Source organism: Thermobia domestica, chromosome 10 (assembly GCF_964235325.1).
Source record: "Thermobia domestica chromosome 10, izTheDome1.hap1.1, whole genome shotgun sequence".
Lineage (NCBI taxonomy): Eukaryota > Metazoa > Arthropoda > Insecta > Zygentoma > Lepismatidae > Thermobia > Thermobia domestica.
In genome coordinates, this window is record NC_137463.1 from 227,740,599 (window position 1) to 227,754,250 (window position 13,652).

Here is a 13,652-nt window from a genome sequence, read left to right on the forward strand (position 1 = left end):
ACATATAACTAGTTTTGTCGTTAGAAACACCTACCAAGTTTAACATAGGTGCATATAAGCAAACAAGATATGCATTTGCGTAAAAATCCGATGTCTGCTGATCACTTATGGCATAGTATTGGTCACCAAAGTTTCATTACATACTCGAAATCAGTTTCTTTTGCACGCAGGCAATCATTTGCGCAAGCAAGTCTTAGTGAACATGACACACTCGAATACACCTAATCAGTTCACAATTTGTCAAAATTCATTCGCCATATGGATTGGTGTCGAATCATCTTTAGTAATAAAGATTTGAAGTAGCGAAGTTCAGTTGAGATTAGTATCCAACATCGTATGAAACGACGCGTAAATGTTTGCTTTCGTGCATTTGCTTGTTTTTATGTAGCAGTCTCGTATTTACCGACCTTAAGAAGAGTTTAATTTCTATTACAGCGTATAACTAGTGAAGATTGTAAAATAGTTGATCCACTTTATGGCCATCAATTCGACCTCAATATAATTAGAAATTCTACTGATTACGTTGTGGAGCAAGAAGGAGACAAATTTCGAATTAACCTGTGTGGACCTTTAGTAAAATCATGCAATAATCTAAATTCTGCCAGCGTTTGTCTTGAAAGAAATGGTCGCGAATATGCCGTAGGTAAATATAATTTTATTGAAACTTAAGATTGTTTCTTCACTTACCTCTGTACCGTATTCTTCAAATGACACTATATTTATGAGTTTATAATTCTATTACTTAATGATAAAGAAATACACCAAATCCCAGTGTGGGACAACTGTATTAAATATGAATATTAAACACGACTTTTATTAGATTTCACAAATTTATTTATTTGTAGGCTTCAGTTACATCATTGTGTTAATGGTTTCGAATTTTATGAAAATAAGCTAGTTTTTTTTTTTTTTTTTTTTTTTTTTTTTTTTTTAGGAAACACATTTACTGCTTGGTTTTCTGGAGGTAATTATAAAATTTGTTTTAAAAAGTTTCAGCATATTCATAATATTAAAGATATTATGTATTCTTTTCTAATATTGGAGCGGAATTTCCAGTAATTCTAAGAATTTTGTAAAGTAGGGCAAAAAAATCTTTACATTTTGTGTATGTATTGTAATACTGTCTGATTCTTATTTTGTATTTAGGTAATAATAGTGAAGAAGCTGTGTATGAGGATGGTCAGATACAATTTATTTTTCATGGCGAGTCTTGCAAAGAAGGTGTTCCTGGCAGTACAGTTACTGTTATTCTCATGTGTGACCATGAAGCAAATAGACCACCCCAAATGTTCCCAGAAGTAAGTCTATGCTTCTTGTTCTTTATAAGACTTCTAAGTAACTGATGCAAGTAACCATTGTTTTCTGTTCAAATTGGTCGTAATGCTCGATGGAGTCATTGTATTTCGTTGTATTAACTAGTGTGTCCGGATTTCTATGTAATTACGTATTTTTTCGTGCATATTTACACGCGTGGAATTGAAAAATGTTGACGAATTACGTCAGTAGAGATGTCATAGTCAAGTTTTAAAGTACATATTTTTACACAATTTACTCAATGTTACACATTCTTAAGATATTATATACATATTACATTAATATTCTTAAGATATACATTATTATGAAATATTCTTTACATTAAACAGTCCTTAAGAGGAGAATCCATTGAACGTTTAGTTTACATGTTAGTGTGATAGATAAAAAGTAAAATTTTAATCTGTCTTTTCATCCTTCCCTCTCCCCATTTACAGCTCTCGAAAATACACGAAATTAAAAGTGCCATTTGCCTTCATTGTACGTACATAGCAGGCTGTTGATTCGTCGCATCGTAACAATGACATCAGGAGTATACGGCCTTTTAGTTTCCAGCTCGCAACAATGAGCAACAATCAACATACAGCGAACAAAAAGTACTAATAATGGAAGGCGGAAAGTACAAAACTGGACAGTACTTACCTTTCATTCCTACTATGTTGTTGTAAGCATTTTTACTTTTGCAGCCGGCTACAACAAATCCTGATTGAGCATTGTTAACTCAATCGTAGTAGAATTTGGTGTATATAGTTTGGCTGCTTTTGATTTTAATCATTGTAGTTTTAAAAAGAGCTTGCCTCAGTATTTAATTTGTGTTTCAGCTGTTCAAAGCCAGAATGGAGCCACCTGCCTCCTCAGAAAAGTTGCGGTTTCAGAAATTGCGGTCTTGGATAGCAGTCGGTGATGCATTTACCACCGATGGCAAAGTTTTTTTTTTTTTTTTGTCGAGTATGCGATTTAAAAAAAAAGTTGAGTGCACTGGATGATGTCTCAGTTGGAGCAGCATATTCACACTTCACTTCATGTGAAAAACAAACAATTACGAAGTGAAAAGAAGCAAGTTCTATTGACCCAGATGCAAGAGGATTCTTTATTCAGTATGTTTTACAAGGAAATGTGCAAAGCAATAGTTGCAGCAAACATCCCTTGGAACAAAATTTAAGTACTGAAGTTCTGCGATCTCCTTGAAAAATATAGTGACCGTAAATTTCCTGACAAGTCAACCCTTCGAAAGTAACGTCTTCCAGTTTCCTACAAAGAAGCTTGAGAATCAATTAGGGCAGAAATAGGCAGTTCTTACGTATGGATTTCCGGGACGTGACAACTGATGTTTTGGGATGGAATGTAGATAATTTCATAGTTGGAAAGCTAACTGCTGATTCTCCATCTACACCACATCCCGTTGCATGCAAAGTTCTAGAGCGTACAAATTATTCCATTTTAGTACGATTTGTAAATGATAGTCTTAAGGTACTGTATCCGTATGGCGTAGAAGAGAGAGTTGTTCTTATGTACACAGACAATTCGTCATACATGTGAAAAGGTGCTACGGCACTTAAAGTGTTTTACTGTAACTTGATCCACTTCGCTTGCATGCATATGATCTCCAACGCGTTGCTGAGGAGCTGAGAACCAAGTTTGCGGAAGTCAACCATATTATTTCTTCCACGGAAAAAAAAAAGTGTTTTTGCATGCAGTGTGTAAGTTTACAAGGAACAGTTACCAGGCGTATCACTTCTTCCGGCATCTATTACTATAAGATGGAGAACTTGGATGCGGGCAAGTCAGTTTTACAACGAACATTTTGAAGAAGTCAAATCTGTGCTTCACTCATTTTCCGTAGACGCAGCTGCATTGGTACACACTGTCGAAATCTCTTCAAGGACCTCAAACTTGTTTGTTGGATTCCTCTCCAGGAAACCAATGAATTTCCGAGAAAAGTGTATATTAATTTGATGTATTACTTATACCCATTCTCATTTGAAAAACCTAAAGTTGAATCCAAGATGACGGCCGGGGTGAGTAACATATGTCAGAGAAGCAGTATTTGATCCAATTTGTTTTGCATATGCCCACATTCATGTTCAATTACATCTAAAGAAACTAAAAGCAATTTTGTGTCTGAAGATTGTAGTAGTGTATGATTGAATTCCAGATATATATGAAGACCCATAAATAAATACGCAAATTACTGGTATGGACCGCTAAAATTAGTATAATATACATTGGGCCGCGTAGAACTTTCCATTTGAATCAATTTTACAGGAATCCAGAGGGGACACTTCGCGAATGTACCTTGTAAGAAAATTTGGCGCAGTGATTGAAAGGAAACCAGGTTACAACAGTTTATTGACAGTGGTCATATTCTCAATGGTGAAATAGTTAACCCTCCTAATTAAATTTCTTCCAACCATATTAATCTTCTGAAGTATGCTTTGGTTACTTCTTGCGACGTAGAAAGAAGTTTCTCTGCATACAAGAACATTGTCTGATCGACGACAAACATTTACTTCAGAACTTGGAAATGTACATAGTGACTATGTAAATTAAATTATTGAATTTATTCAAACAGTGCTTGCCCCAAGATTAAAGATAACTTGAATATTTGTAAGTGTTTTTTGAGTAAAAGTATGTGGGCAACGAACATTTACTTCCGAACATTTTGAAAAGTACCTGGTGGTGACATCGTAAATTAAATAATTAAATATATTGAAATTGTGGTTAATATCTGAATGTACATTGCAGACCAATAACACTTAATGTAAGCATTCTAATATTGTAACTTGAATTTGTGTAAGCCCTTTTAAAATAAATATATCCCTTTGTGAGGAAAGAAATTTAAGAGAAAATAAGAAGTAATATTAAAAATAAATATTTATAATACGTATTTCATTACGAATTTACCTTTTTTTATACATATTTCAGACATTTTAATATATATTTATGTTCATATTTTAGAGATTGATATTAGATAAAAATCCGAACTCTAGTAATAACGTAGACAAAATTCCCGAATTAAAAGTGACCGAACTTAAGGACGCGCGTGTAAATAAAACCAGAAGAGTTCAGGGATGATGATGGTGGTGGTGATGGTAGTAGTAGTAATTATTATTATTATTATTATTATTATTATTATTATTATTATTATTATTATTATTATTATTATTATTATTATTATTATTATTATTATTATTATTGACAGAAATGTTTCTCACGCGATTACACAAAATCTGTCGGTGATGAAATTTTTCTGTAAATGTATTTGATACCAGCACGAAAAGGCCAATAAAAATCATCTATTGTTTGTCTCATATCAGAAATAAGTTCAATTTTGTTGACCAGTGTAATTTAATAGTTGTGATTAAAGGGAGAAAATGTAGTAGGTTTATTTTCGAAGTCTTGTGATTTAATTGCGGTTTTAATTTAAGTAAAACTGAAATCTAACTAAAGGATCATTTACAGTTTCGGCAAAAATCACTCCCTTCGTCAGGAACAATCTGAGACTACAATTTATAAATCTTAGAAAGTAGAAGGAGGTTATTCCTAACAACCAATAACCTTTCATTTTTATAAATCTCAATTTTAATCAATAGAGATCTCAACTTTTAATGACGTTCAAGTCACAGCTTAAAAATTGAGACCTTTAAATATTAAAGGAAGAATTTTGGCTGTTAGGAGAAAATGAAGCAAGTTGAAATAATGGTAACTTTTTCATTGCTATTTATATCGGCGATGAATTCATATGCCATTTCTAAGTCATACTTTGAAGTAAAGATCAAAAATTAAGTTCAAACACGCTCAAATAACATTTTTAAGCTAAGTTATTACAAGCAGCACAGTAAGTCCTAAACTTCATTCACCCCTTTTCTTCAAGGTATTTATTTAAGTTTAACGTTGTACGATTATGCTCCGTGGAATAAAGGAAATGGTGGAATGAAGAAAGTGGGATAACCCAAGAAAACTCACGCTCACCACAAAGCTCACTTGGCGCAAGCTGGGACCGAATCGCGGACCCCACTCACCAGAGGTAAGCGTTCTACCACTGAGCTATCAAGATGTGTTTCTTAAGATCGTTTGTCCGTTGCAAGATTCAGTACGAGTATTTAAGAACTTAGAAGATTAAAAAAGGCACATCTGGCAGTTACTTTTAGATATGAAATAAATATTACTTTCGTACCAGCTTCATACTTCATTGCAGAAATGACAAAAAAAGAATTATTTTGACAATGATCACTCTGTTTTTAATTCCTTTCATCTCTTGTACGGTATCGTTGAGCAGTGCCACAAAATTTGGGTAAATTCCAACAGTGTTTTGGAAACATCACGACTCGCCAGTAACGAAGAAATTCCGAACATCATCATCAACCGGTAAACTGATACAGTATTTTTGGACAATCGGGAACTGGTCCTACTGAATCTCCTGCCAAGAGCTGAAACTATCAATGTAGAACGCTGCTGTCGCACATTCTTCCATCTGCAAGCTGCCATTAGGAAAAATCATCATGGTATTTGGGATGGTGACGATGTGTTCTTCCTCCATAGCAACAAAACAGTCACCAATCTTCACTCTTGGGGATGGTAGATTATGGAGCATCCTCCTTACATTTCAGATCTTGCCCCCCAGTGATTACTACTTTTTTCGTCCATTGAAGAAGTTCCTGGCAGGACAGAATTCAGAAACGACATCGAAACGAAGAACGTTGTTTGTTATTGGTTCCATCATCAGCCAGCCATGTTCTATGTAGCAAGCATCGAAACACTTGTGGCACGGTGGGACAAGTACTTCAATAAATATAGTGATAATGTGAAAAAAAATAGACAAAGGTGCATAGAATGTTGTATATATAATATTGTTTTTCGTTTATGATTTGTAATCTGACAATAAATCAGTAAGCACAAAGACTTTTCGATCTTCTCTCGTGATATAAAAGTGGCCGTCTCTTATTTTGTGACATTTGTAACAAACACCATGTACGTGGGTTTTCTCGGGGTTCTCTTCATTTCTCCCACCGCCCCACTTTCTTCATTCCACCGTTTCATACGTTTTTCATCATCACAGTCTCCTTTAGCCTAGCCGGCATTACTCTGGGACGTAAAACTTAAAGGTTTCATTTCATTTTTAAGATTTATAAATTATAGCGTCAGGTTGTATCTTCATAATGATCGGAGTAATATATTGTCGTACAACTTAGTAATATAAATGTATGATTTGGTCACTTTTTATTTAATGTTTTATTTATTTATTTAAATTGTACGTAGTTCCAAGTCAAGAATGAGGGCAGTGTACATTTCTTTATTTTCTTTTATTTATTTATTTATTTGTTTATTGTTAAGTTGGCAGTTAGTATTTTATTAAGCTGTTTTCATATATGTATTTATTTATATGAATCATTGTTCTACAATAGGTGGTATATGGCCACAAGGTTTTACAGTTATCTCTTAATTTATGATACTTTTCAGGCACATGATTGTAAGTTCTACTTCGTTTGGCATACCCGAGCAGCTTGCCCTCCACACAGAGAAATAGAGTGTGGAACGGTGGACAGTAAAGGACGGCAGTATGATTTGAGTTCTCTGTCATTGATGTCATCCAATCACATTGCCAGAAAACATGGGACCAATGTCAAATTTCTTATTAATGTCTGCCACTCTGTAGTGTACGGGAAGGATGCCACCTGTGAATTTGGATCAGGAGTTTGTCTTTTCAATGCCAGTAATCCAAAAGGAAAAAGGTATAGTAAATTTTCGTCATACATATGATGAGAAATGTAGAGGTCCTTTATGTCAAACGTGGTATTGACTTTCTATTCTTGAAGTTACGTATTTAAGATATCATCCAGTTCAGAAATTATGTGTTGGAAACTATTTCTAATGTTACCGTCTTCTTAACGAGACACTTAGAATTTCATTGATATATTGCTTTCACTTAAAGTAGGATTAAGAATAAACGTATATTGAAATTTTATCATAATGTGATTCATTTTATTATTAAGTATAAACGGTCTCACAGTAGTGATGAGATTACTAAACCGAGATTTCATGTTCTCAAGTAGAAAATAATAATAATATACCAGATCTGGTACTTTTTAAATCAGAAACAGTTGGAAATAAAAGGAATGAAACAAAAAGTGGGATAAGAAAATGTCATAGGGCACATTGAATGGAAAGACGTATAAAGATAACCAAGAAAATTCTATCGCTTTTTGTGGAGGCCTGTGTTCAATTGACCCTCACACCGTGAGTTGAACGCAAATGGAGATAAGGCGAAGGTCAGTTGTTGGTGTGGGTATATCCAACATACTACCTGGTTGTGGCGGTTCAGTTATACCGTGAACTTGCGTAAGAACAGAGTGAACATGGGACCTCCACAGAACGTCATAAGAGCGTGTATGCTGTACAATTTCAAACTGGGATCAAATGCTACTGCAGCGGGGCAAAAGATACGCCAGGCCTTTGGTGAGTGTGTCATGAATACGCGGACAATGCAGCGGTGGTTTAACAAGTTTAAGGATGGTGACGAAACCCTCGAAGGCTCACCACGTGCCGGAAAACCAACACATGTATTAAAAAAAAACTTTAGGCAGCAATTGAGGGAAATAGGGGGCAGAAATGTAAAAAACTGGGTCGATGAGTCCCACATGATTTGACTCCGGGCCAGAAGGCAACCCGAGCAGACATCTGTGTTTTTTTGCTGTCTCGTCTGAGGAAGGAGCGATTTCTGGTTAGGATGTTGACATGTGATGAGAAGTGGGTCCTGTACGAAGCTCCACGGCGCCGTCATCATTGGTTAGCATCCCATGAACCGGTTCTAAAACAGACGAAACTAGCACTGCACCAGAAGAAGGTCCTTCTATGTGTTCGGTGGACTGCTGGCGGCATCGTGCATCGGGAACCGCTACCAGCTGGTCAGAGCATCAATGTAACTGTGTACCGTCAGCAGTTGAGCTGTGTTCAAGAAAAACTCAAAACTTTAGAGCTAGGACTTCAGAATCACAAAGGGGTCCTCTTGTTACAGGACAACGCTAAGTCCCACGTGCCTAGGATGACGCGGGACATATTCTACGTCTCGGATGGGAAACACTAGTGCATGCGCTTTACTCCCCGAACATTGTGCCATCCTATTATCACCTGTTCCGTTCCTTGGACAATCACCTTAGAGGACGCCAGTTCAAATTCTTAGTAGAGGTGCAAAAGGCACTTTATACCTTCTTCGCTTCACGACCTACCAAGTTCTACCGCTATGGAATCCATGACCTTCTAGAACGTTGGCAGAAGGTCGTTGATGCTGATGGGGACTATATTTGATCTTCCAGGTACATCTTAGGTGGCATATCGATGTTCGAAGGTGGTAGGTGAAAAAGCGACAGAGCTTTCTTGGTTACTTTTATATTTGTCTTTACGAGAACCCTTGTGATGGGGTCGCAGGGATCACCTGAAATTTTAAACAGAATATAAGTATATTGTAATGTGAAGCGCTTGAAGAATAATATTTCAATCAACTGAAAGGTGCTCACGTTTGCTCCTCTGAATTCTTGTAAATCATTCAAAAAATAATATTCAGCGAATTTTCGGTGACAACTGTTAGTCTTTTCAAAATCAAGGTAAGAAACTGTATGAGTACGAAAATAGTACTCTTATTCCTACCTAAATACAGTTTCATACTGTGCTCTTAGAACTTCGTGGCTAAGCGGTTAGCGAACGTGCCTTTGGCGTTTGTGACCCGAGTTCGATTTCCCGCTGGAGATTATGTGGTTCAAATCCCGCGTTAAGATATAGGTCCACGTCTCATATAGCCTCACTGCTGAAAGGGACGTTAAACTCAAACTCAGATTATCTTAGTCTTGAAAATGCTGACATTTATCAGCGGAAATTTGATGTTTAATATTAATTTTTTAAATGATATGTAAGAATTTAGAGGAGCAAAAAATGAGTACTCCTGAGTTTATTGGGAAGAAATATTATTTGATAAATCATTTAAAATATAATGAAAAAGCGAACAAATTTTGTAGGGAAAAGTGTTTCGTTGGAGACGCAGTTTCTGAAATGGCTGCCTTTTAACTGTAAAGTATTGCAAATCAGCTAGAACTCGTAGTTGAGTTATGTTCATTTCATAAACGATACCCACACATAAACTTTTTTCCTACAAAGTTATTTGATTTTTCGGATCTTTTCAATGGTATATCAAATTATATACCATGCCATTTAAAATTTTTAGAGTAACTGCCCGGTGCCTCATGATACGGAGTCCTGTGGGGCAAACAAAACTCCCCATTCGATGCAGCTTCTAACATTTCTCTATCTCACTTTTTGTTTTATCTTTTTTATCTCCAACCGTTTGTAATTCATAAGCACTTGACGTTTTATGTAAAACACCCAGTATAATATAATGTGTAAAGTGTACATAATACAATGTTATATCTTTCACGTCAGCGGTCTAATGGCACTGGTTTATATTTGTAGGTTTCACAACTTGGGAGATGTATTGAGAGGCCCTTCTTTTGAAAATGATGTATTAAAATTGAAATATGAACAAGGAGACATATGTCGAGATCCAAATGGTCCTGATCACACAAGCTCGACAATAGAGTTCAGATGTGATCCAGATATTGGGGTACGTTGTTTTATGTAGATTACCTGGTTATTTCAGAAATATTATCAAGGATTTTGACAGCCGTTTGCCCATACTGGGTATAAGTGTGTGCATCCATCTGGGTATCATGGGCGAAGTGCATCCCTTAGTTGTTCATTCCACGGTGAGACTCATGCAGTGGGAACGTGTAACGATGAAGTGCGGTGACTACGAGATTTGTGTCTACCACATCATCCATCCATCCATCGTCTCGATTTGCCTACCGCCATCTAGCGTTACAGTGAAACGGGAAGTGTCAACGACAGGTAGCATAGTAACAAACCGCGCACAGTGAGGACTGCACAGGCAGTTAAAGCTGTAGATTCAAGGATTCGGCGAAATCCCGTCAGGACGCAATCAGTGATGTCCCGAAAGTTGACCATTTCGAGACCAATCATATTTCAAGTGATCAATCAGAATCAGAGCTTACAAACAACATACAGGTTACTTCCTGATTTATGCGTTACACCAGCAGAGAGTGATGAAAGCCAATCGTCTCCTCAGACGTTACGCAGGATGGTCACAGGATAATTCTCTTTTACGACGAGAAGCTGTTCACAGTTAAGCAATCCTTTAATGCTCAAAATAATTGTATCAATAATACACATCATCATTAGTGCGAGCTGCTGAACGTGTTTCCAGGGTGCAAAGATCCCATCACCCAGCATCAATTATGGTGTGGTGATGTGTGAGCTTCAACGGCATAAGATGGCTTCAGTTTTGTGAACAAGGTGTGAAGACATCGGCTAGTATGTGCCAGATCACAGTGTTGGAACCCATTGTGAAACTGCTGAGTATTACCATGTTCCCCAACCAACAGTGAACCTTCCAGCAGGATTATGATCCAGTGCACAAAGCAATTTAACATACGAGTGACTACGGACCAACTCCCAGACTTCATTTCCACATCATATTAGTCCTTTGGCAGCCCGAATCTGAACCCGCTCGACTGTAAACTGTGGTCAGTATTTCAGTCCATAGCCTGCAAGAAGAAATACCCTGAAACGCGCCCTGATCGATGTAGCCCGCCACTTCCCCATCGACACTGTGTGTAATTCCCGCCGAGTAGCTCACCAGAATCGGGCTCTGCATCCAGACTCAAGGTGGACATTTTGAAAACTGATTGGTGCTCTTTATGCTCCACACTTTAGTGTATGATGTTGCAAAAGAATATCAATGTATTGTCAACACTGTGTCTATGTTTTTTTTTTTTTTTTTTTTTCCCAAACCTCTGACAGTATTTATGAAATAACTAGGTACATATTGTTTTTACTGGATTGTCAATTTTTACCTTCTCGCTCATACAATATATTTGTTTTTGCTATGTTTCTAAGATGATATATGGTAATTGTATGTTGAAGTTAATCTTATTAGAAAAAAGAAAATCAGTTGCAACCAAATGAAATTCTACTTAAGTGATAGTTGTATTTACGTACTTTATACATCGATTTGATTTGGTTTTCAATTTAGCGTCCCTTTCAGCAGCGAGTCTATATGAGACGTGAACCAACAGCGTAATGTGGGATCCGAACCACATGAGTTCCCACTGGGAATCGAACCCGGGTCACCCACGCCAGAGGCGCGTATGCTAACCACTTATTTGTGAAGGAGCTCACATAATATATCGAATAGTCATACATATTTTATTGTTTCTTAAATGTAATATCAAGACCTACTTAAAAAGCGTATGTCAGGAGTTGCAAGTTTAAATGTGTGACAGCCTCTGTTTCTTATCTCACATTTTTCGTAATGGGTGAGTGGAGCGAAGAAGCGAAGTAACTGGATGCTAGTGAATTATTGTAACTTCCTAAAAAAAGAAAACAAAGAAAGAGAGAAGAAAAGCAGTAACGAGTATTGACTCGAAACATGGAGAAATGTTTTATTTGGTTAATATTCCAAGTATATCAGTCATTATTGTAGAATCAAAAGTAAGAAGTAACAAATTGATTAATTTACTTTAAGAATTTTAGTGAAATTAAAAGAAAAATAGTAGGTTATTAAATAATTGTTTTGAAAATTAAAATAACTCAATTGGACAGAATTTTTGGCGTAGAAATTTTTTGAAGCCAATACGTCCGTTAGTTTATCTAACATGATATTTAATGCAAAAGAACAATATTGAATATCTATTGTCTAAGTAGCTTTTGTGAGAGGTTTTCTGTTTAATTGACTGTATTTTACGTGTGTTGTTCACTAAATGTAATCTGTGCTCTTGAATAGGTGCAGAGGTTTCACAATTTGGAGCACTAGACTAATGACGAGACACTTTCGAGACACTATGATTCGTTGTTGGAGCGTAGAAAGTTCTTTGCGAACTCCTCTTTTCAAAATTTTCGTTCTTTCTTCAAACCCTTTTCTTATAAAATTTAATGATAAGTATAAATGATTTTTTTTTTCATGTGGAAAGACATTTTGTAATTTTGTAATAAAGTTGAATACATCCTTACATATTTCCAGTAGCGGGACGTAGTCTGTTCAAGCACCGGTTGCAACGTTGCAATATCAAAGGTATGTACGTACGCGCAAGTGTTCCCCTCCCCCAGCATTCTATCAACGTACTATCAATGTACGTTTATACACTATTTATATACAAAACCTCTACACTCATGTTATTGAACACGAGATAAATTGAATATATAGTATGTGCTGTAAGCCATGAATGATGGCGTTAATCCGAAAAGAAAAAAAAAAAGAAAAGAAAATTGCATGCACGCAGTTAAACAAAATTATTTAATTATATAAACTATGCATTATTTTAGAATGGAAGATCTTTCTTCGATCTTTCGGGCTTCAAATTTTTCTATGACTTTATTGTAATCGGAAATGCTGCTCGCCAAGTTTCTCTGAATAGAAAGCATCGCTACCGCAAATATTTTCCGCTTTATTTTCTTTAGGGTCCAGAAACACCTCTCTCCTCCGACCAGTGGCGTATTTACGATTTTGTTTCGGGAGGGGCTTTGCTAACTTTCGGGGGGGGGGCTTTGCCTCGAAATGTGAAAACTCTGTAAGATATTTCATTTACTTTACTATACTAAATAAGATTTCGGGGGGGCTTAAGCCCGGAAGCCACCCCCCTAAATACGCCACTGCCTCCGACAATATGCATTTTGTTAGCATTTCTTTGTATAAATATACGGAACAAAAAGTCCATTTTCAGGAACCACGTATTTTTTTGTCTGTAAAGAAGCATGAAATCTAAGATATTTTCCTTTGAAAATGAAAAAAAAAAAAAAAAATAGTTTAACATTCCAGCAAATTAGGCAAAAGAAGACAGATGTGTATTGGAAGTGAATGATTTGATATTAATTTATGCTCTCCTCCGGAAATCGAAGACTGAATCATGTGCACGAAAGACACAGAGCTAGGAATTAGACCCGTAGTAAGACATTTTCTTCTTGGAGACTCGATTGACCCCCCTTCCCCCCCAGAATAGGATTTTTTTTTAAATAAATCTTATCCCAAGAATTTTCACCTTTGTATTATAAATGTTAAATAAAATCTATTGACTTCGAACGACCGCCCCCCAAACTTTCAGCCTGGATCCGTCCCTGCTACCACCAGACTTATGTTTGTTCTTTGCGAGTTTATGTTTTGTGAATAACTTCTTTCTTCCACGCGTCTGTATCTTCCTCACCCTATCAACTGAGTCAAGCGCTGCTAAGCGGAGGAATTCGTAACTATTACAGAAGCTGACCAGTTGCGGAAAAAATGC

At 36.4% G+C, this 13,652-nt stretch overlaps 1 protein-coding gene across 1 annotated transcript in view; it reads left to right on the forward strand.

Moving 5' to 3' along the window:
* The window catches only part of Lerp (lysosomal enzyme receptor protein), a 502,993-nt gene that overhangs the window by 118,069 nt on the left and 371,272 nt on the right, over positions 1–13,652 (forward strand). The window contains exons 9-12 of the mRNA XM_081729164.1: positions 436–643; positions 1,147–1,298; positions 6,772–7,043; positions 9,772–9,922. Coding sequence (XP_081585290.1) covers positions 436–643; positions 1,147–1,298; positions 6,772–7,043; positions 9,772–9,922 — 783 coding nt within the window. The remainder of the gene's footprint in view (positions 1–435; positions 644–1,146; positions 1,299–6,771; positions 7,044–9,771; positions 9,923–13,652) is intronic.